Raw genomic sequence first — 21,939 nt, 5'->3', positions numbered from 1 at the left:
CTGAGCGCTGCACAGGAAATGTCTGTTGACAGTATAATGGGGGCAGGCAGATGCAATATAAATCCTTAATCATGGCTGAATCATGGACCGCGGCGCTCAAAACACACATACATTCCCAAACCCGGCCCAAGCATCGACAACGCGGCGACAATGTGACTCGTGTTCACTGCGTTTTTGTCGGCGGCGTGCGGGGAAAATCTGCGTTTATTTATCGCATTCTATTCACGGTCTACGCGCTCAGAGCGGTTGAAGTGATTCGGTAATGTTTGTGAGCCGCACCGGCGTGTTCAACTGTTGCCATAAATATGCAAACGTAACTTCTCGCCACATTAATAAATGAGATGGAAAGTGCAGATTCACTCAAAGCGCACTCCGGCCATGACGCTCCTAATGTCCTCCCTCGTTTCCCCCAATTCAGCCCTTTCATTTTCAATCAGGACGCAAACGGAGACGTCGTTAACTCAAAGGCACAAATCACATATGATGCAGGCCATCTCACGGTTAATCAAAACTGAGGAGAAGAGGAAAATATATATATAAATACCTAAATATATGAATATATACATGTATTTCCCAGCATAAGGCGCCCACCGCCTCATTTGCTGGTCGGGCAGATTTGACTCTGAACATCATTACGCTTGGAGGTTCGCCTTTCATGCAAATGGCTTCTCTAAGCCAGGAAGTTCATTACTAATGGCGGTTCCCATCAAGTTGGAGCCCCATCCGGATACTAATATCCCTGAGTACTTTGGATTTGTCACCTCCAGTCCCCTCTCCTCATACGACGGCAATTACCACAATGTGGTTCTTCCCTTTCATGGAATTAGGCGTCGCCCCCCCGCGGCAAGCTTCCCCGGCGGATGCCTGGCAGAACGCTGGCACAGGCCGTCGGAGCCCAAATTAACTCAACCAACAGTCGCCCGACGCGTATCAGGCCGGCGTTATTAGCGCTCATCCCGCCACGTCCATTTATCCCAGTATCTGCTCATCGATCGGCCAGACGTCCGAGTTCAGACCCGGAGTCCGTCGGGAAGCCGAGGGCGGTGCCCGGACGGCGGAGGGAGAGCGAGGATTTGAAGACCATTTGAAGACCAACCGATATTAAAAGAGAAGCAGATAAACAGGGCCTTTCCTTCGAGCCACGGACCGCCGCCGCCACAGAGGCAACGGGGTTCAGCCACAGGATTGGACAGATGCTCCCTCAAATTGGACGCGGGATCCTTCGGTGCCGACTCCAGTTTCCCCCTCCTCCGGACACCCTGCGTTTCACTTTTAACCGTGAAAATCCTTGTCACATTTCCATTCCCATCGGCTAAAGAGATTTCTATCGGACGGCTGCCACCGCAGGACTCGCAACACGACAAGTCGCAAGTACATCTGGATCGAACGGCCCGAGGAATGTTATTGGCGCGGTTTTGACTCTGACCCGTGACTCTGAAGGATTATAGACTACTCTATTATATCCCACTCTATTTTTCCGTTTTTGCCCCCAAACCCTGGGAAATGGAGTCGAATAAAGAACCGGACTCAGCGGTGTCGAGTTGGAAATGTTGAATCACCGCGGCAGAGGCACAGGTCGGTATTCAAAGAGCTTTGGAAAGGGCTAAATACATAAACATACAACATGCATACAATTTAGAGAGGGAAACACAAAAAAAAAAAAAAAAAAAAAAACAAGCAGGACTAGCAAGTAGCTGACAAGTATTTTCGGAAGACGGAAATCGTCCGGGGATGCGCGACGACTTTAAAGTGCCGCTTTTTATTTATTTATTTTTTTTTGGGGGTGGGGGGGCGGGGTTGTTTTGTTCACAGCGGGACTCCATCCCCCTTCCGAGCACTGATGGGAAAGGGGAGGAAATGGAAATAGTAATAAACATGCTAATTCCGGGCCCAGACTGGATTCAAACTCTTCCTTTGGCCGTCGATGGGGTTTTGTGTCGCAAATGTGTGTGTGTGCGTGTGTGTGTGTGTGTGTGTGTGCGTGCGTGCGTGCGCCAGCATAAAGTGTGGGAAGAAGGCGCTACCTTCCTTTTGTTGGCTCGTCTGTGCGATAAGGAAGGGGGGAGTGACTCGCAGCTTCATGCAGTGGCGGAGCGGCCGCCCGCCCCACTCAATGGGAACTTATTTGCCGTGTTGTGTAATTGTGCCACATAATGGAGCGCGCCTCATTCACCGAGCCCGGGGCAGGTTCGGGATTTATTTATTTATTTTTAAGTCATCCTGCTCCATTCACGGCCAAACCTGCCGTGTTTTACTCAGACCAGAGATACCGCGCAGCCTTTCGAGCTCAGGGCCACGCCGCAGTTTTGCATTTGAATGGAACGTCGCGTGTAATCGTGATGAACTTTTTTGCCTTTTCTTTGTAAGAGGTGCTCGTTTATTAAAGCCGCGGCCGTCGACTTCACATCCGCCGCCTGTCGCTACGAATGAGCCGACCTCAAACCGGCTGCGTTGCGGCGTGCGTGTGGATGGATCGAACAGCATCCGGGGTCTCAGGGATTGTGACGGAGACAACAGACGCCGACATCCAAACGGGAGTTTATGCCCTATTTTCCACATGGGCAACTTGATATCAAATCTGAAGTAGAGAGATGAAAAATGACTCATTTGAATAATATTTCTCACTTTTTTTTTTCTCCCCCATTAAACTGGCGCGGGCAGGAAATGGATGCTTATTTGCATAATTTAAACAGAATCTTAATTATTGTGTCATGAATCCGTATGCAAATGACTCGATTCACTTAGAAATAGAAACTTATTTGGGTAAATGGTTAATGGAGTAAATCTTATCAAGTTAGCGTACACAACGTGAGTGCAACCAGTGTCCCTAATCAGGTTTGGGAGCGTGGAGCGTGGAGGGGGAAGGAACAAGACGTGGAACCAGCCTCACCTGCACTGGCCAGCTGAGCTGCCAGGCAGAGGGCGGCGTGGGCGGCGTGGGCGGCTCCCCCCCCCCCCCCCCCGCCCCCCGGCTTTTTGGCGGGAAGGACCTACCACGTAAAACAGTGAGTCGGGTGGTGGCGCTCGTCTCCCCAACACTGTTGGAGGCGACGCACTCGTATATGGCTTCGTCTCGGGGCGTGCGCAACGGCTGAATTCTGAGCACTGACCCGGAGCCGTCGTCGAACTCGATCACCTGCAGGTGCGAGAGACAAGATATGTTAAAGGAGTTTTTTTCCCTCACCACGGGCTGACGGACCTGGCAGGGACGGACAGACAAACAAACGAAAACGAAGACACGCTGGGAGACGTTTGGCCGACGACACTGAATGGTGACTGACACAAAGTGCTTCCTGAGACGGATGAGAAAGCTGCCGTCCCTCTCTGGCTGATTCTGTGAGGGGGGTGTTTTTTTTTTTAATGTTGCATTGTGAATATACACACATGAAAAAAGACAGATTCTTTTCGGTAGTTTAAATTTTTTTTTTAATTTTTGGAGGGTTTTTCTGCCGGGAAATGTGAGCATGATAAGGGACGTCGAATACATTAATGGTTTCCAAGCAGAGGTGGAAAATCCGGGTTCTGAAAGTAAAATCCCGCCGCGGGATTTTCTAATTAGCAGCAATCCCTGCCTGGATGGAGCAATCGCACGGCAGGGCTTTCTTCACTTTCGGAACGTGGAATTGTCCAGCTCTGGTTTTTAAGTCTTTTTTTTTTTTGCCACGGAACATTTTTGGGCTGTGGCTGGACGAGATGTTTCTTCTGAGAAGGGGTGGGGGCACCAAGAATAACACTGCCAAATAACTTTAAGAATGGGGAAACGGGTACGATGCCGGGGGTATTTTACATCCGTGTCACGGCTTCTTGGAAACAATTTCTTAAAATTCCCAAATGCGAACCCACTCTTAAAGTTAACATCCTATCGCTTCAAGTAATGCACCACATTGAGTCGTACCGATGAGACATAAAGGAATGCACAGACAGTTAAATGTGGCTTGATAAACGCTCGAGGACTGTTGTACCATGAGGTGAGGTAGTGGTACGGAGGACAAGGACTGACTGTTTTTGGGGGACGAAACGACACATAGGATGCTCACAAACAAGGTGTCTGTTGTAGCTGGGACAGCTATCTTTTGGCATGCTACATGTCGTATACTCACTGGTCTTAGAAAGCCCCGTGTCATAACCCAACGTCTTTTAAACATAGAGGTAGATTCCAAGAAAAGAGAACCCCCCCGAGACCTCTGCATCACAATCACACCCACACCCACACACACACCCACCCACCCACCCACCCACACACACACACACACCCCCCGACCCTCACACCCACACAGTCATAGGTCTCCACATCTTTTCACATTTCACAGTGTATCAGAGTATGTGTTCGTTAGTTCAAAACACACGTTGACATTTCAGCGGCCGGGCCAAGCCAAGTCAAGCTGAGAGCAGTTAAAAATGGCAAAATAAAATCTCCCTTCCTTGATTAGATGTGACAAGAGAAAATCGAACAAGGGCGACCGGAAAGGGGGGGGAATAAAGAGGCAAAAAAAAAAAAAGTGAGGGTGTGGGGGGGGGGGGGGGGGGTTGGGGCGGCAGCCGGCGAGCCCAGCAAGGCGACATGAGAGAGTGGGGATGGGCGTGTTGGCATTCGGTGCGTGGAGTGACGCAAATGCAGAGAACTCTGATAAGATTTGGATCTGGGTCCGTCATTGGATGCAAGGAGGGAAAACGGGAGGAGTTCTCCTTGTGGCTATGCAGTAAGCGAGGAAATACAGCAAATATATATATATATATATATATATATATATATATATATATATATATATATATATATATATAGTATCACAAAATAAAGTGACACTATGATGGTTGCCAAAGCGATATATAAAGAAATTAATTTGAAATCTTATCAGTGTTCTGCAACGATGTGTTATTTCTCATGAGCATTGAGCCGGGGTGCAGATAGAAGCTGACCAGAAACCAAAGCTTCGGTCCGGGGCCAAGCGGGGCGGGGCGGGGCGGGGCGTGCATTCAGACAGAGACGCCACGGAGCAAGAGAGCGGCTTGCTGCTCGTCCACGTCGCACGAGGCCGGCAAACATGCGATGCTCAAATGTTAGTACCAGGGCCACACTGCAGCCTGTCCAGCTTTTCCGGTTGCTCTTTAATCACTTATAAGTTGGGCACAGAGCGCAATCTGTACACTCCGAACTGAACTGTTACGATTTTTTCATGGATCCGTCGGAATGCGTCTAGGAATGCACCAACTCAGACCAGGTCAAATTCCTCGGACATGACAATGTGCTTGGACAAAGAAGATGTTTACTTTGGGAAAGGTCGGTCCCCAAATCTTTACGTGCTGTTAAGTTAAAAGTCAAGCAGGTTCCTGAGCCTGGCCAGCGTGGTGCTAATGCGTGGTGGCAAGTTGGGACACTCCGGGGCTGTGAGGGATGAAGGGAAGGGGGGGGGGGTTCCAGCCAAAAAAGCCATGCAGCTGCATTTCCATTGTTGTCGAGCATTTTACATCAGAACAATAGACCTAATACCTCAAATCTCTGGTTGCTGACTTTCTTCCCCTTCTTGTTCCACACGATCTTCGGCCGGGGGTCCCCCATGGCCTGGCAGATGAAGGAGGCCACGCCCCCCTGCACGCCCGTTTGGTCATTGGGGGTTCGTAAAAACTTTGGCGGTGCTGAAGAAAGAAAGAAAGAGAGAGAGAGAGAGAGAGAGAGAGAGAGAGAATAGGAGGAAAAAAAAGATAGTTAGGGGAGAATGCTAAGCGTTGCAGACAGGAACAATTTATCTTTCTTATCTAGACCCGCGCAGCGCGAGGCTAGAAAGTTGCAGATTTCAGCACGCAGCCGTGATGAGAATTGGCTTTGGAGGTCAAGACGGAGACTGCACCGTCCTTAGAAAACCGATTGGAAACTGATGATCAGCAGCTGCAATCAGGGCTAAAATGACTTTGCAGGAGCAGGCGTTGCAGGAGTATTTTTTTTTTTGCTTTGCCCCCTCCGAGCACCCCTTAATAGCCCCTCATGGAGGACTTTGCGTTGGCAGACCTCACTGGCCTCGTTTTGTTTGGAATATTCACTTGTTTGTTGTTGGATACTGAACAAATATGAAAATAAATCATAAAAATAACATTTCAAACGTATATGAACATGGGTCATTATGTCAATACAAGATAGGATGTGCCACTGTAAAAGAAATGCACTTAGATGCCACCATCACTAATAAAAATCCAACACTGACAACTGATTCTGAAGCTGTATCTAGAGGGACCTTATTTGACCCCTCATCACTGCTATGTTTACGCAACTCAATAGATTGGATCATGACTATTTTTGAAAATCTTGATAAGCCTCTGTAGCCAAATGCCCATCACCCCGGGAAACGTGGCCGACGTGGCGGGCTTGCCGGCAGTTGGAGAAGAAACCCCCATCATTCCAGCTGACAGGAGTACACCCCTGGAAACTACCTACTACTACACTGTTTCAGAGTGGAGGCCCGCGCGCATGAGACACGCACCCGCACGGGGCCTTCGCAGGGCTCCGATTGGTCATGTGGCCGTGCTAGGAATCCTAATTGGCCTCCTGAATCAGGACGGCAAGTCAAGTGTGAAGGAAGCAGAGAAAGAACTGTGAAAAATGCCCGAGTGGAGGAAGTGAGCGTGATGGAAGGAACAACACGTCCTTTGTGTGGACATGGTATGGCCGCCGCCGTCTCCTATGGCAGACTTATGGCCCTGCAGGAGCTCATTTGTTGAGCCCCGATCCCGGCTCAGCTTGTAACCAAGGGGTTCTAGTGTTTTTGTTTTTTTTTACGACTAAATGACTAGGTTAAAAAGGTTTCAAATACATAATTTCTCTCCCTCCATGCTCCACGGAATAAAAATGGCCGATTTGATACCCAAATCCACATGAAACAGGTCCCATATGTGCGACATACAGTACAGATAGAAAGATTCCGATTCAACCTTGTAAAGTGTACGATTAGTGGCGCTGGCAAGAATTTTGGGACCTCAAAACATGGCGATCGGGCCAAAACAAGCTTGGGACCCCTGCAGCAGCCCCCCTTTGCTGGAACGGGATTACTGAATGAAACATTTTTTGTTCCATCTACTGTGATCTGAACGCCGCCTTTGTCGGCTCTGACAACTATTGTGCCTTTCCTTCTAATTACAAGAACTGACAGCTGCTTTGTTGATCTCTTATTCTCCCTCAAATAAAAGGAAAATAATGAATACTATCTGCTCCGCGTGTTGATATGTCTTTTACCCCCAGATATCAAAACACGCCAGAGCGATTGTTCATCAAAAGGAGGTAATCTCTCCCAGAAGTGCTCAAGATTGCAAGGAACGCCGGAATAATTATTGCCGTTATCGCGGCGATCAAGGCGGCGATCGCTCCGACTTGCCGCGGTGCAGAGTCGGAGCGCACGCATAAATTCCTCCGGATCTTGAAGCCGGCTTCGGCGGGAGGCGCGACTCCATCTGTGCCCCCGCCGAGCAACTGTTTTCCTTTTATCAATCACTACCACGGGCCATTAGGGGCCGCGCAGCTGCAATAACGCCAGCCGTCGGCATCGCCTCATCAGCGGGTGTGTGTGTGTCCGTGCAGAAAGCCCCCCCCCCCCCTCCCGACCCCCAGATCGTTGTGCGCGGAGGCACCGGGAGCCGGGGGAGGAATTAACCCGCAGGATTGGCGGAGGGGGCGACACAAGATGTGTGGTCGGCGATCAAAAGGGCGGACAGATAAACAGGTGAGCAGCTGGGCTTCCGCTGGGCAAATGAGTCTGGGAGATCACCCGGGCACCTCATGACGTGCTCGCCGACACACACACACACACACACACACACACACACACACACACACACACACACACACACACACACACACACACACACACACACACACACACACACACACACACACACACACACACTTTTCTCAATGAAATGGAACTCATCCCTTTCTTTCTTTCTTGCGTTCGTCCTGACTCCCGGGCTGACAGAGCTGACAGATGGCCGACAGTGTTTGACACCGTGTCATTTGTTTACGGCGCAAAACACAACTGTATGTCCGCATGCGCACGTTCTCATTGACTTGGCGGTACAGCGGCGTGCGTTGGCATCCGGCCAGGAGGGGGGCTGATGGGTAATTGATACGCCGTCGAGGCTGTTTTCTCCGTCCATTATGGCTCGCGGCGTCTCCGCACGCCGGCCGTGATGGAATGCGGCGACGCTTTTCCGGGGAGACGGGCTCCCAGGGCGGCCAGCGCGGAGGTGGGGGCGGCGGGGCCGTAGTGATCGAGGCGTGACGCGACGATAATAGTGTTTCTCACCGACTCGGCCAGAGGTATCACAGCCATACCCCCACTTACGGCGTGGCGCACACACACTTCCATTTCGGTGAGAGTTCTTCCGCGGCTTGGGGTGAGACGGCGGCTGATTGAAACCTGGCTCCTCCCGGGCAACATTCAAATCATCATTTAAACACAGTCGACCTCGACATCGGCAACCCGGCAGGATTAGGAGAGCCGAAGCCAGACCGAGGCGTGTTTCCAGTACAACGTCCCATCGTCGCGAAGGACACGCCTCGGCAACTCGCTGCCCCCTACACTGTCTTCTAAGTGTAGGACGCTTAAAATACAGGGAAGGACAAAAATAAATCGCTTTCTACCCGAGATGACAGAATACTTGTTAGTCGAGGAGTAAACCAAATCTTTTTTTCCCCCGGCTGCATATTTGTGTCTCCTCTGAGGTGTAGCCATAATCTACCTGAATTAATACTGCGGCAAGGCCCTTGCTAATCCGGTGCTAAGCTGTCGCCGGCAAACAAATAAAAAGTGTAAAGCATTAAACAAGCTAAACAAGTTGGTGATATAGAACCTTTTCCCGCTTTCACCTACGCTCATTATACAACCTTGTCCATGTTCACCCTTACTTAGAGATACAGCGACACTTCGGCACATTTCTCTGTCGACCCCCAACGCGGTAAGACGTCATATCAATAGTTTGGGTTACTCAACGCTTCAGCCGCTCATTAGTGCACCCGTCTCCACGGGGATGCGGACAGACTGCGGGAAGAAAGAAAGAAAGAGCAAGGTGTGATGTCTAATTGCAGGACAAAACCGATTAACCCAATATGGTTATGGCGTAACTAAACATGTGGGATCACATGTTACCACATCCTTCAAGTACACTGGCATGTGTTTTTATAGTTGGATTTGAAGATCTTTTATTGCAACGGTTTTAATGTCGGTGTTTAACAATGTTATTATTCGTCAACCAAGTCACGTAAGGCGAGGAAGGTGCAAAGTCTGATGCAAAGGAAAGTAGGAAAGTAATCTATCAATCCTGTGACCAGACTGGGCCTCTGGGCAGAGCTTGTTTCACCAGCTTGAGAAAATCAGCCACGGGCTCCTCAGGAGCTGATTATCTCAACATTAACAGCGACTGTGAGAGACTGGAGGAAAAATTGGCACAAATCCCAATCCCCCCTTTGGTATTTCTGTTGAGCAGATTAAACCTGAGTGGAGCGAAGCTCCTGCTCTTTGATGTGGGAGGTGAGATTCAAGCACCTGTTGAAGAGCACAGCTGCAAACTCGTTGAAGAGTCTAGGAACGTCCCCCGTTTGGTTCCTCTTCTCGGGGGGCCAGTGGTATCATGCTTTTTTGTGCTTTTTTTTGGTGATATTTATTTAAAATGCATCCATTAGCAGTTTGTTTGATATTGGCTCAAGCCAGTGCCGAATGACGCCTTTAAATGATATTCTCCAAAACTTCAGTCTGGTTTCATTCAAAATAAAAAAAAATAAAAAAATAAAAAAGTCATCTGGGGATCTGCCATGGACCAAAGTTTGATTTGCTCAGTTCTTAAATCACATGAATCAAAGAGTGCAAGGAAGAACATTAATAAACCAAGTTTCGTTTGAAACATCTATTCGACACAGACACCAGTCCATGGCGGCCTGGTTCTCACGATTATACTGACTGACATTCAATTTCATTTGCATGAAAGGGCCCATTTCCTCCCCGAATCTTTAACTTGCGGGGTGAGGTGGTGTTGTGGAAGGCGATAATTAATCCTAACACTTTGGGTGGCAGCCTGACAAATACCCTGCCACGTTTCGGACATACGGTTGAAGAAGGGAGCCTTTAAAGACGCCATTAACCTCGTTTGACATTCTTAATCCACCGCATATCAGTTCTACGATATTGATGGATTGTCAAGAGCAAAGAAAGTGAGCCACAATGGACTGGGAGGCTCGCTTAGTGATGGGACAGGGGCAGAAGTGATTCTAGCATTAAACTTTTCTCCGTATTCTGGAGGTCGCTAATAGCAACCCTTTTATTATTGTAGTTTATAAGAATCAATAAAGTTCATTGGTGCAGGAAGTGAGAATGTGTGGGTGGACCGTGGCTGCGAGCGGAAATGCCTTGTTTATGAAACTCTACCACCTCTACAGAGTAATTAATGGGGTTTTATTACTTTCCAGGGGAACTGACGCCTTGCCAGAAACAAAACACCAGTTATAGCCACGGCGTTACACAATCACAGATATACAGGCACAGGCACACAAACGCACCCACGCACTATCATCAGCCACAACATTAAAACCACCTGCCAAACATTGTGTAGCTGCCCCTCCTGACGCCAAAACAGCTGTGACCCGTGGAGGCGTGGACTCCACTAGACTCTGACGGTGTCCTGTGGTACCTGGCACCAAGACGTTAGCAGCAGATCCTTCAAGTCCTGGAAGTTGTGAGGTGGGGCCCCCATGGATCTGGCTTGTTGTTCCAGCACATCCCACAAATGCTCAATGGGATGGAGATCTGAATTTCCTTCCAGGTCAACACCTTGAACTCTTGGTCATGTTCCTCAAACTATTCCTGAACATTTTATACCATGTGGCAAGGAGCATTATCCTGCTGAAAGAGGCCACTGCCATCAGAGAATACCGTTGCCTTGAAGGGGTGTACATGGTCTGCAACAATGTTTAGGCAAAGTAACATCCACATGAATGCCAGGACCCAAGGTTTCCCAGCAGAACATTGCCCAGAGCATCACACTGCCTCCACTCTAAAAGAAAAGGTGATTCATCAGACCTCCACCTTCTTCCATCGCTACATGGTCCAGTTCTGACGCTCACGTGTCCATTGTAGGAGCTTTCAGAGGTGGACAGGGCTCAGCATGGACACTGTGAGCGCTCTGCAGCTACACAGCCCCATACGCAGCAAGCTGTGATGCACTGTGTGTTCTACACCTTTCTATCACAGCACCATTCACTTGTTCACCAATTAGTGCTACAGTAGCTCTTCTGTGGGATCGAACCAGATGGACCAGACTTCACTCCCCACGTGCATCAATGAGCCTTGGGCCCCATGACCCTGTCGCCGGTTCACCGGTCGTCCTTCCTTGGACACTTCTGGTAGTAACCACTGCGTAGCGGGAACAGCCCACAAGACCTGCGGTTGTGGAGAAGCTCTGACCCAGTCGTCCAGCATCACAATGTGCTCCTTGTTAAAGTGGCTCAGATACTGACCACGCCCAACACATCAACTTCAACAACTGAATGTTCACTTGCCGCCTAATATATCCCAACCCTTGACAGGTGCTGTAAGAACAAAATGTTATTCACCTCACCTGTCACTGGTTTTAATGTAGTGGCTGATTGGTGTACATGGCTGTACCATTTTCACTGGGCAAAAAGCAGCGCTCTATCTGCATCATTGTGATTAAAAAAACAAAACAAAAAACCTCTTTTGTGCCGGCAAGAAAACAAACTCCACATTGTGTGGACTCACAAAGGAGCCTGGCACAAAGAAATAAAAGGAACTGGAGCTTAATTGGAACTGCTAGCTGATTTGCATTGCACACTCATCGGGAGACTCGGCTGAAATTCTTATTCCAATTAGTGATTACTTGAAAGGGGATACGGCCCATGAATGATGTTAATTTATGGATCAGGAACAGTACATTCATTTGCGGCGGATGTTTTAATGCAGTGCGCTGATGGGGACGCGCTCTTCCATCAATATTGCACTGCTAATCACATGCGATGAAGTTCATGATACGAGCCCTTTACCAGCTACAACCCCCTCAGCCCAATGCGTTTCAACTCCCAAAAATGTGCTCTCCAAGCAAATGCCATAACGGCCATTATGCAAAACCAAATTCAATAGAATATACAAGAATGCAGCCTTAATGGCTCTCACAAAGGCTCTAGGGTAGGGCGTCAAAAAGTCTGCAGTGAATTACTCAGCGTGTCATCACAACAACATGCCTTTTTTAAGAAGGTGGAGATTGCAAAGCGTATATAAAAATGTACCAAATAGTACGTTTGCATAGATGGGAGGGTGGAACTGTTTCACGTCTACAGTACCTATTCTCACGGGAACATCGAAGCTGCTGGCTACGACACCGCGCGAGGAAAGGACGACTGCAACATATCAAATAACATTGCGCGACTCTCTTCAAATGCAACTCAAATGGAACAGAGGGAGGAACGGCGCCACACAAAGGGCGCAGCGGCGCACGTTTCTGTGGACGCACCGGGACACGAGGGGTATTCTGGCGGGACAGCGGGAACACTGGACGGAGGCGGGGAACGACATTAATAAATGGGACTCGGAGGCTTTTAGGTACACACAATGGAATACCCTGGAAGGTTCCATGAAATAAATGTAAAAGCCTGCTTGTGGAGCGGCGCCGGGGAGTTTGGCGGGCACCTCGTCCTGAGGAAAACACAGCGCGGCACGGGTCCTCTCGTCGCGGTTGCCGACGGACAAAATACCCCCCCAAACGTTTTAGTCGAACCGGCACCGAGCTCTTTTTCTCCCCGCAGTACGCGGCAATGTTTGCAGAAGCAAAACTCCCCCCCTGCCTCCCGAACGCCAGTTACCGCCGTCTCCCTCGAGACAGTTTGTCACTTAATAAAATGACCCCTCCCCCCGGATGCTTTTAAAGAGGGAACTAGCTCACCGCGGTGGCACACCAGAAACATGAAAGCCCGCCTCCCCTCGCGGTGGAAACCAAACAGGAGGAAGCGCATAAATGTTGAATTGTGAGTTGTTGAATCCGTGCATCCCTGGAGGAGAAGGAGCGGCGAGGGGAGGGGCCGGGGATTCTCGCGCTGGCGGAAAAACATGGGATCCCGCTTGTCGGAGAACTCCAAAAACGTCTGGGCTCGGGCTGCCAGACGCACGAGACAAAGTCACACAGGATGAGCCTCTTCCGACGGAACTTCGTCTTCAATCCACCGTTATGTCATCATTAGCCGGGTTGCGCATGAAAACCCGATTTCGTCAGCCGTTTGGTGGGTGACAGTTTGACGAGGGAAAAAAAAAAAGTAACTAAAAAACTCCAACTCATAAGTATTAAATTTGGATTTGTTTGGCTTGTTTGTTTCCCCGCCGACGTCCGGGAAAAAGGGTGAAAGCAGAGATAAGTAATTCTAATTGTGCCGGCCTCACTCTGTTTGGTACTCGGCGCAGTCGATTTGCAAAAAAAAAAAAAAAAAAAGTTAATTATCTGATACGATAGGCGGTAGCAGCCACTGACACAGAGAGGCGTCCATTCATTCTGTTATCCAGCGGCCAATGGAAAGGATTTATTAAATGGCGGTGCGGCCGCAAGAAACGGCCAACGGTTATCGCGGCTGGCCTGCGCGACCTGAAAAAGAAGTCACGAATGGCAAAAGTGATAAGACATATTCTTAAGCCACGTCAGGCCGCAGTCAGTGTAATGTCCTGCAGATAGTGAGTAAACAACAACGCGGACGCCTTCAATCCTTTCGGCGGGCGTGTCGTTTGGATTTATTATTATTATTTTTTTTTTTTATGTTAAGATTCAAGGGGAAACCCCAAATTTTTTAGTTACCTTGAGCAGAAATCAAAAGGGCGGTGGAGGTCGAAGAAATCCGGTCGGGAAAACCAAACATGGAGCATGTATGACTGGTTCTATTCAAGAGGAGTGACACCGCGCACGGGCCGTCCTGTTTCTTTGCAGCATAAACTTCACATTCTGTAATTGTCTTTGCTCTCAACCGCGGAGCGGAAAAGCCGGTCTCATATTTGTTCCGTCGGAGCCCAGATGGATTACGTAGCAGACCCGTTCCAGGGATCTGACATTGCATATATAAACAGACTCTAATTTTATGGCTAAGCGCTGCCAAGCCATTTCCGATGGACGCCGGCTGCGCGGTGACACGTCCCCCGCGCTGTGTTTTCTCAGGCCCTCGCGGGCCCACGGCGGGCGGCCTTTCGGCGGGGTTCGGAGGTCACGGCGGACGTCGCCCTCGGCTGTTCGCCGAGGCGACGGGGATACGCTGGGCAGGCGTTGACAGTGCCGCGATTAAATCCACGTCTGGGTTGCGCGGCCTTTGGTAGAAGCGGCCGCGAGACTCAAAACAAGCCCGGGCGAACGTCTTGGCGGGCGGTACAAATCATAATACTTGCCGCTTTTAACATGCAGACTGCCAACACTCTTTGAAAGTATTAGAAACAGTAGCTGGACACATTAAGCCGTTAAACGCCGAGCGGCGGGAGATCAAATATCCTGGAGAAGGAACCCTAACCCCGCCCAAGCGACCGCTCACAAAATGGCGGCCATTCACGAAATGAGGAAGAATAATTTTTGAAAAGCAAACGCAACTCCTCAAATCACCGATGAGGAATGGAAAACCCCGGAGCAGCAGGGGGTCCCCCACCTGGACGCGGAGGGGGGTCAACGCAACGCTGTTCCGATTGTACTTCAGTCGCCGCGGCTGTGGAACCACCGAAGACGCGGCCGGAGAAAAGTGACCCGGAGACCGGATCGCCGTCTGCGCACCGGCCCTTTCCCCTCCTCAGGATCCGGCGCCGACACGTCTATGAGTGTTGTCGGTGGATCATGGGCGGGCAGTGAGCTTTGGAAGCGGTGTAAATAGCGGTGGAGACGTGTGCAGGTAGAGCTCCCGCAACTGATCCCCTGAAAAGATGTGTTGGCGCTTAGCGTTCGACCGGTGCGGTAAAGTGAGACTCTCCGGCAAATCAACACCGTCATAAGAGAGGAGCTCTTCGGCCAACGTCACAATTACCGCGGTGAAAATAGCGGCGCGTCTTCCGGGGGAGGGGGGGGATAATCGAGGAGGACAAGGTGGAGGCAGACGGCGCAATGTCAATGTCAAGAGAGGGAAGGACGATCCCCGGTGAGACGTGATGACGATGTAACGCGGCGAAATGAGGTTCTGTCGATCGGTGCGTGAGGAGGCGGCGCTCTTGGCAAACGGGAACAAATCAATGCGAGGCGAGTGCCGCCTCCCCTCCACTCACAGCCGCTTGAGTCCGGGGGCCCCGCTGTTCCACTTTGGCCCCACGTTTTTTTTTTTTTTGTTTTTTTGTTTTTTGTCTCACTGCGGATATTCCACAGTGATTTTATCACACTAACTCTCACTTCGGTGAGAGAAAGGTAGCTGCATGTATGGGGCGACACGTAACCAGAAACAGAAGACAAGGCTGAGGGAAAACGACCCCGGTGCCAGATGGCAGCTGTATTCGGTAGAGTCGGTGCCAGAGACTCCACCTTCTGTTTACTACGTCAAACTCAGTTTACATTGGCCTGTAATATAATATCGCAACGCCGCTGACATTGGTTAGCGACCGCATGTTGCCGGTTGCCTCTCCGGGGCAGTCTAGGTCCCTGGGGAAACAGAGTGCCTTCCTTCCTTCCTTCCTTCCCGGTTTATTCACAACCCCCCCCCCCCCCCCCAAAAAAAAGACCCCTGCAAAAGCAGCCAATGTCAATTCCAGCCCCCCCCCACCCCCCAAAAAAAAAGATAAAATCCACTCATGATTTGTGGATTGGGCACATCGGGAACCGAGTTTTGCAAAAGCTCACATTAATTAAACGGACCCCTCTAAGTGACGGAGCGCCAGAGAGCCACTGCCTGCCGACCGCGGCGCCAAAAGATCGTTTTTGCCGAGAGCGTTGAAGACACTTGAGGGAAAAAAAATGACGGGCGAGAGAGAAGGAAATAGACAGCCCGCAAAGCTACTCCAGCACCAGGGCGCTCGCTAGCCACGCTCTCTCTCTCTCTCTCTCTCTCAGAGGTTAAAGGTTAAATACTCAGCACATCGACTCAGCATTACGGTCCGTAAGCCTCATGAATATCCCAGAAAATCGAGCGCGGCCAGCACAAAAAAAAAAAAAAAATAAATAAAAAAGGAACACGCCGAAAGACACGGCGCTCCGGGGTCTTTGTGGCCGAGGGTGCACCGCCGGGGAGCCGGTTTCACCCCGACGTTTTCGCTCCGGACCGCGGGAGGAAAACGTTTCTCTCCCCGGGCGGGACGCCAGAGGACCCGGAACACCACCATCGACAACAGTAGGCAGCGCGATTTCATCGCGACCTTTCTTCCGCCGCATTTCTTCCCCGGAGCCCGGTTGTACACTCTCCGGCGCACAAAGACAGTGCGTGACCGACGCACGTCAAAGGAGCGACGCCGAGGGGATTTTGTGGTAATGCGACAGGAGGCGTGTTCCTAACTTGACTCTGCCGTTGCAAAAATGCCTTTTTTTTTTGGGTTAACATGCATTTATGTATTTTTCTTTCGGCGCGCCGAGGCCACGGCCATTCATCATTCCACAGGTGCGGGAGTGGTGTCTGAACGCGTACGTCCGACTCCCTCTCTCCACCCGGGAGCCAAGCCAAGCCAAGCCCAGCCCCCCTCCGCAACCCCCAAAAAAAATTCAATGAAAAAATCCCCCTCTCTTCCTCTTCCGCACTGAATTTGTTGGGAAGGGAAACCGGCTCCAGATGAATTGGATTCTATTCCGCGGTCATCTTTTTTGTTTGTTGTTGTTTTTGTTTTTTTGTGCTCCCTCCTCCCATGACTCTCTCCTTTCCCTTTGTCTGCCCCCATCCACACACCCCCCCAAAAGTCCTTACAGCCACCTCCGCGCCATTTATCACATTGCCATCTCGACAGCGCCAGCCCCCTTCCCTTGCTGGAAGCCATTAGAGCATCTCTGCATCACGGCAGCCAGATTGCATTCTGGTGGCGGCGTGCGACATTTATCATCTTTTGTCCCAACTTTTGTCTTTTTGTTTTTTTTATCTGCCTGTGCCCCGTGTGAGGCCCTACCTACAACACCCCTTTCACATGAAACACCGGGATGGTGAGGCTCAAGTAAATAACCAAATGAAACAGAGCGGACGAGGGCGACGACGACCCAAAAAAATAAAAGTAAATACAAAATAAAAAAAAAAAGAGAGAGAGGGATGAGGCACAAGAGGCCTTTGAGACAACGCCAGGAGAGGAACACTCACAGATGGCGGAGAGGAAGTCGAAGCAGCGCGGTGGCATCCTGCCCGTGCCACCTTCGCACCGTCATATTTATAGTACAGCTACAAGCGAGTGTTGTTTCTTCGCTTCCTATTAGCGGGGCTTTGGTGCCGCCTTCGCGCCGAACCCGACAAACGGCGACAAACTCGCAGGAAGGCCTCATTACCGCCGCGCGGCAGAGCCGCCCGGGGGGGCCGGGCCCTCCCGGCATCTCCAGCATATTTAATGAGCGACGCCAAATCTAGACACATGCATTACGATGGCTGCCCTGGGGGAGGGGGTGGGGTTAGGGTGCGGATGGGTTTCCAACAGTCCTATGCCTCGTCGGCGACAACGGCGACATTAACAGCCGGTGTTGACTAAATGTTGACCAACACCAAACGACGGCCTCCCGGCCAACCGCGCTCTGGCCGCGCAAGAAAGCCCGACGCGATCACGGCGGCGCCGGTGAGGAAGTCTGCTCTCTCCCTCCGACACTCCCCCACCACCTTCCTCCTTCTTAGGCCGAAGCAGAGCCGACTCTTGATTGCAGCTCATTAGGGACAGGACGCAGAATGCCAAAGCGTCCTAATTATCACCGCCGAGCCCCAAACAGCACCGGGTCAATACAGTGGGGGCTGGCGGGGGGCGGATTAGCGGACAAGAATTAATCCATATCAAGCTGTGGAGGACAATTTAATAATCGCACTGATCGATGTCCCCACATCTGGGCGTGGCCCGGCGAGGAGCTGCATCGTACGCAGGACGAAGGTCAGGCCGGAACGGCGGCGGAGTGGAATGTGCCGCCGCCGCCGCCCGAGCGCGGGAAGCAAAGTGCGCGGCGCGGGTTGTCGCTGCAGCGTGAGTGAGCTACGGCTGGGGGGGGAATTCAAAATAAAAATAACAAACACCGACATTCTCGTTTTCTGCCGCTCTTGACAAATGACAGAGGGGCCCGAACCGCTCGCGGAGTCTGGCGGCACACGAAACGCACCGTGACTCCTAAACTGCCGAGTTAGTATTTTTTATTTTTTTGTTTATTTTCGTCTTACGAAGAGCAAACGCAATCACCTGCGTTGCAACTTGCAACTGTTTTTTGTGTCTTACTTTTGTGTTACTTTTGTGGGGGGAAAACTGCACCCATAATATGTTTGTCACTTACAAAGCCGGACGCAACAATGCTTTCTTGTTTTTCTTCTCTTGCGTATGCATGTGATTGATTGAAGAGGTTCTTGAATGGAGAGCAATATAATAACGCCGTCTTCTCTCCAGCTTGTTTTGTTCACAATTGAATAAGCCACTATCACCAGAACTATTGGTGACTCTTTGTAGGTAAACTCTGCTCAATGCAACCTGAATAATTGCTTTTATCACAGTGGAGGCGGTCTCCAAAATCGTCAGCCAGCCCTTTGTGCAAACGATGAAAGTGAATGTTGTGCAACGGTCTCTGGTGAATTTCTAAGGCGCCACACAATGAGGCGAGACAGGGAGAAAAAAAAAAAAAAAAAAAAAAGTGGCTGACATCTTGAGATAACACTTTGTCTGTTTTTTTTTTTTTCCTGCCTCTGCTTCGGCTTATTCTCAACCGCTGTTTCTATCCTCGGATCAACTCAGTCCCGTCTCAATCCGACGGATCAATTACTCAGCCGCACGTGATCACATTTGTACGGGAAACTGATGTACTTTGGTACTTACTTACCTACTTTTTTTTTTTTTTTCCCTCAGCCACAATCCTCAAATCTCTCAATATCACAGTTCTGATGATATATTATAATTTATTTAAAGACGTTTTCAGGAAAAATAAATAATAGGTGACACATAGTGACCCCTACAGGGAGCCATGAAAACGACAGCCACATTGCCCAACGCGAGCGCTCCTCCTTCACCAGGCTTCTTAGCCTCCGGGGCAACCGAGGGCTCTTGCAACGTGCCGTTAGGTCGCTGAGTGTTCATCCATGGTTGCCCAAATAAAATTCACACCGGTTTGGGCATATAAACTGTACGGTTCACGGGGTGGGGATTGAGTGGACGTTGACAGGTCTGGGGGTGAGGGACATGACCTCCTGGTCAAGTTAACAGAGGTATATACAGTATATATACATATATAGATATATTCATACACACTCACACATATATACATACACGTATATAAATATATTTAGATACACACACACACTATTATTATTTTTTTCTGGGTGTCTCACTGCATATGGAATGTATGTGGTGCTGTTCATGTGTTTATGTGCATAACTATGATGATAAACTTGAACAAACGTGAGTAAAATATGAGTGCTCCTACGGTTAATTACAACACGGGTCCTGTGTTGTCGGCTGTTTCTACCCCAAACACAGCATACAAATTCCACAAAGCTCAATAATATTGAATGGTTTCCAACAATTCCCGAAAGAATATTATGAAGTATCGAGGAAAAAAATATATATCTGAGGGAACTGAAAACGTATTTCTCTGTACTTCAAGAATACAAAAGACTTGAATTTTTTTAGAACAACGTGACATTCAATTAAACAAATGAATAATCTGTTTACCTGGGTTTACCTGGCTTCCCTCACTAGAATCCGGTTCACAAACGTAGGCTTGAGATCATTTTCCGAGATGTCGGGAAAACTAATCATATCTACGGGATTAAAGTTGTGGGGCTTCGGGATTAGTTTCTTTTTTGGAAATTATCTTTGGGCTTTGCTCAAATGAATTGTGACTTTCATGTAAGGGTAATAGCTTTACTTCAGAGGTTGAAAGGAATATCTCCCAGACACGGGATCAGCAGTTAACAATGAATAACACGGAGCTAAAACAAATTAAGTGGGAATCCGGAGAGTCTGAATCGGCAGCTCCCTCCTCCATCCCTTTTGGCTTTATTCGGATCGGGGAGAAGATCCCATCTCCGCTCAGATATCAGGGTTTGAAATAAGCCCGAACCGCCTTGTTCCTTGAGACGGGGATATGGAATGCAAGCGCATCGTATTTTAGACGAGCCTGGCCCGGGCACGTGCCGATGTGCGCACGCAGATACAGTATGTGCGGGTAACAACGCGACTCGACGTTAGCACAGCACGCACGCAGCCGCGCACCCCCGTTACCGCATTCAGGCCGTGAAGTAGGAGGAAGCTCCAAATGGATTATATGGAGATTATATTTTTCAGACTTATTTAGCTATTGTGTATATAATTGATATCTATTTTTTAAACGTACGCATACATGCACGTCGAGAGAGCCCTCGTGGGGTTGCAAATGCAAGGTTGAGAAGGTCCGCGCTTCACACCGTGAGTAAGAAACGCTTGGTCCAGATGCTGCTTTGCACCGGCGGGCGGCCCACTGGGAGCATTTACGAGGCGCTGGCATTCTGCTCCACCGGGAGTCGGCGTAATTCAGCCCAAGCAACACAAATGGGGCCGTCACCGCGGGGTTTGATGGCAAAACCGCAGCCTCGTCGCTTTGCAGGACATTTCCCCCCGAATAATCACGCGGGGGGGGGGGGGAGAAAAAGCTCGGCCAATTAGACCGCGGCGTGTAATGAGAGGCCACAGATCATGCGGTGTGAAATGACTGTCCCTCCCGGGTGGTGCTCGAGAGCACTACCCCACCCTCTGATTGGTATGGTTATATTATTATTATTTATTATTATTTTTTTTTTACACTCTCTCCGAGGGACGGAACGAGGGGAGTGGGAAAATCTTATTTGGAAGGTGTACTCAAGCCAATCCAGGGGGGCATAAATCCTGACATTATCGACCGGCGCTCGACAGCCGCGCCAACGCCGCCGACGAGGGGGGGGGGGATGAGGCGGGAGCGAGAAACGGCATAAGAGGACGGGGCGGACGGAGTCAGAGGGGCCGAGACGCCTCCCCCCCGGAAGGGGGACGGAGGCTCAAGTCGCGCCGCGCCCCCGAGCGGCCGCCAGGGTGAGCAGTATCTCGCAAAACCTCCGTCGCCCCGCTTCTGTTTTACATTTAGACGCGCTGAGCTCCAGACTCCCTTAATCACGGCTCGGGTGGTGGAGGGTGGGGGTAATTAATTAGTTGATGAAGGAATGATGAACGATTGCGGAAGACAGCCGCACGGGAGCAGGGGAACGGGGGGTGGGGGGGGAGCCACACCTTAACACCACTTCCTGTGTGTGTGTGTGTGTGTGTGTGTGTGTGGCGGCGGCACATCCACGTGCGCCGTTCGAAGCAGATCCTTGGCTCCGTTTCAACCTGGAGGGGCCCCCGCGTGTTCGACCCCGGGAGCGGGGGGGCGGGGGCCCTCTTAATCCGGCGACGGAAGCTTTTCGCTCCCATCTCCCGCAATTAAGTAGCGGGCGGCCGCGGCGTCTCCGCCCTCCCCTCCGTCCTAAACGGTAAAAAAAATAAAAGAAATAATAACTCGGCGGATGACGACGACGGCGGCGGTGTGAGGGAGCGGGGGGGTGGGCGGGTGAAAAAGCCCAAAAAGAGGAAAGCCGAGGAGGTGAGCGCGTGCGGAAGCAAAACAAATCGCGGGAGAGAGAGCGGAGAAGTGACAGATGCTGCGAGTGACGAGAGCCGCGGGTTCTTCAACGGAGACGGACTGAGACGCCGCCAAGGAATCACCATCACTCCTGACAACAGGAGCCGTGGGCACACGCCCCCCCCCCTTCTGCGTTTAGCGCTTCGGAGAGTGCGGTAGGTAGAAAGGTGGGGGGCGGGG

The 21,939-nt window shown here is 50.4% G+C and overlaps 1 protein-coding gene across 2 annotated transcripts in view; it reads right to left on the bottom strand.

The window, feature by feature from the left end:
- The window catches only part of LOC307247249 (receptor-type tyrosine-protein phosphatase delta), a 225,232-nt gene that overhangs the window by 73,251 nt on the left and 130,042 nt on the right, over positions 1-21,939 (bottom strand). For both annotated transcript variants that reach the window (XM_080023355.1, XM_080023356.1), the window contains exons 4-5: positions 5,489-5,634; positions 2,995-3,136 (exon numbers count right to left, since the gene is read on the bottom strand). In XM_080023355.1, coding sequence (XP_079879481.1) covers positions 2,995-3,136; positions 5,489-5,634 — 288 coding nt within the window. The remainder of the gene's footprint in view (positions 1-2,994; positions 3,137-5,488; positions 5,635-21,939) is intronic.

Source organism: Zeus faber (assembly GCF_960531495.2).
Source record: "Zeus faber genome assembly, chromosome: 22".
Classification (NCBI taxonomy): domain Eukaryota; kingdom Metazoa; phylum Chordata; class Actinopteri; order Zeiformes; family Zeidae; genus Zeus; species Zeus faber.
Note: the sequence above shows the minus strand (reverse complement) of the source record. Positions and strands in the feature narration are given on the sequence as shown.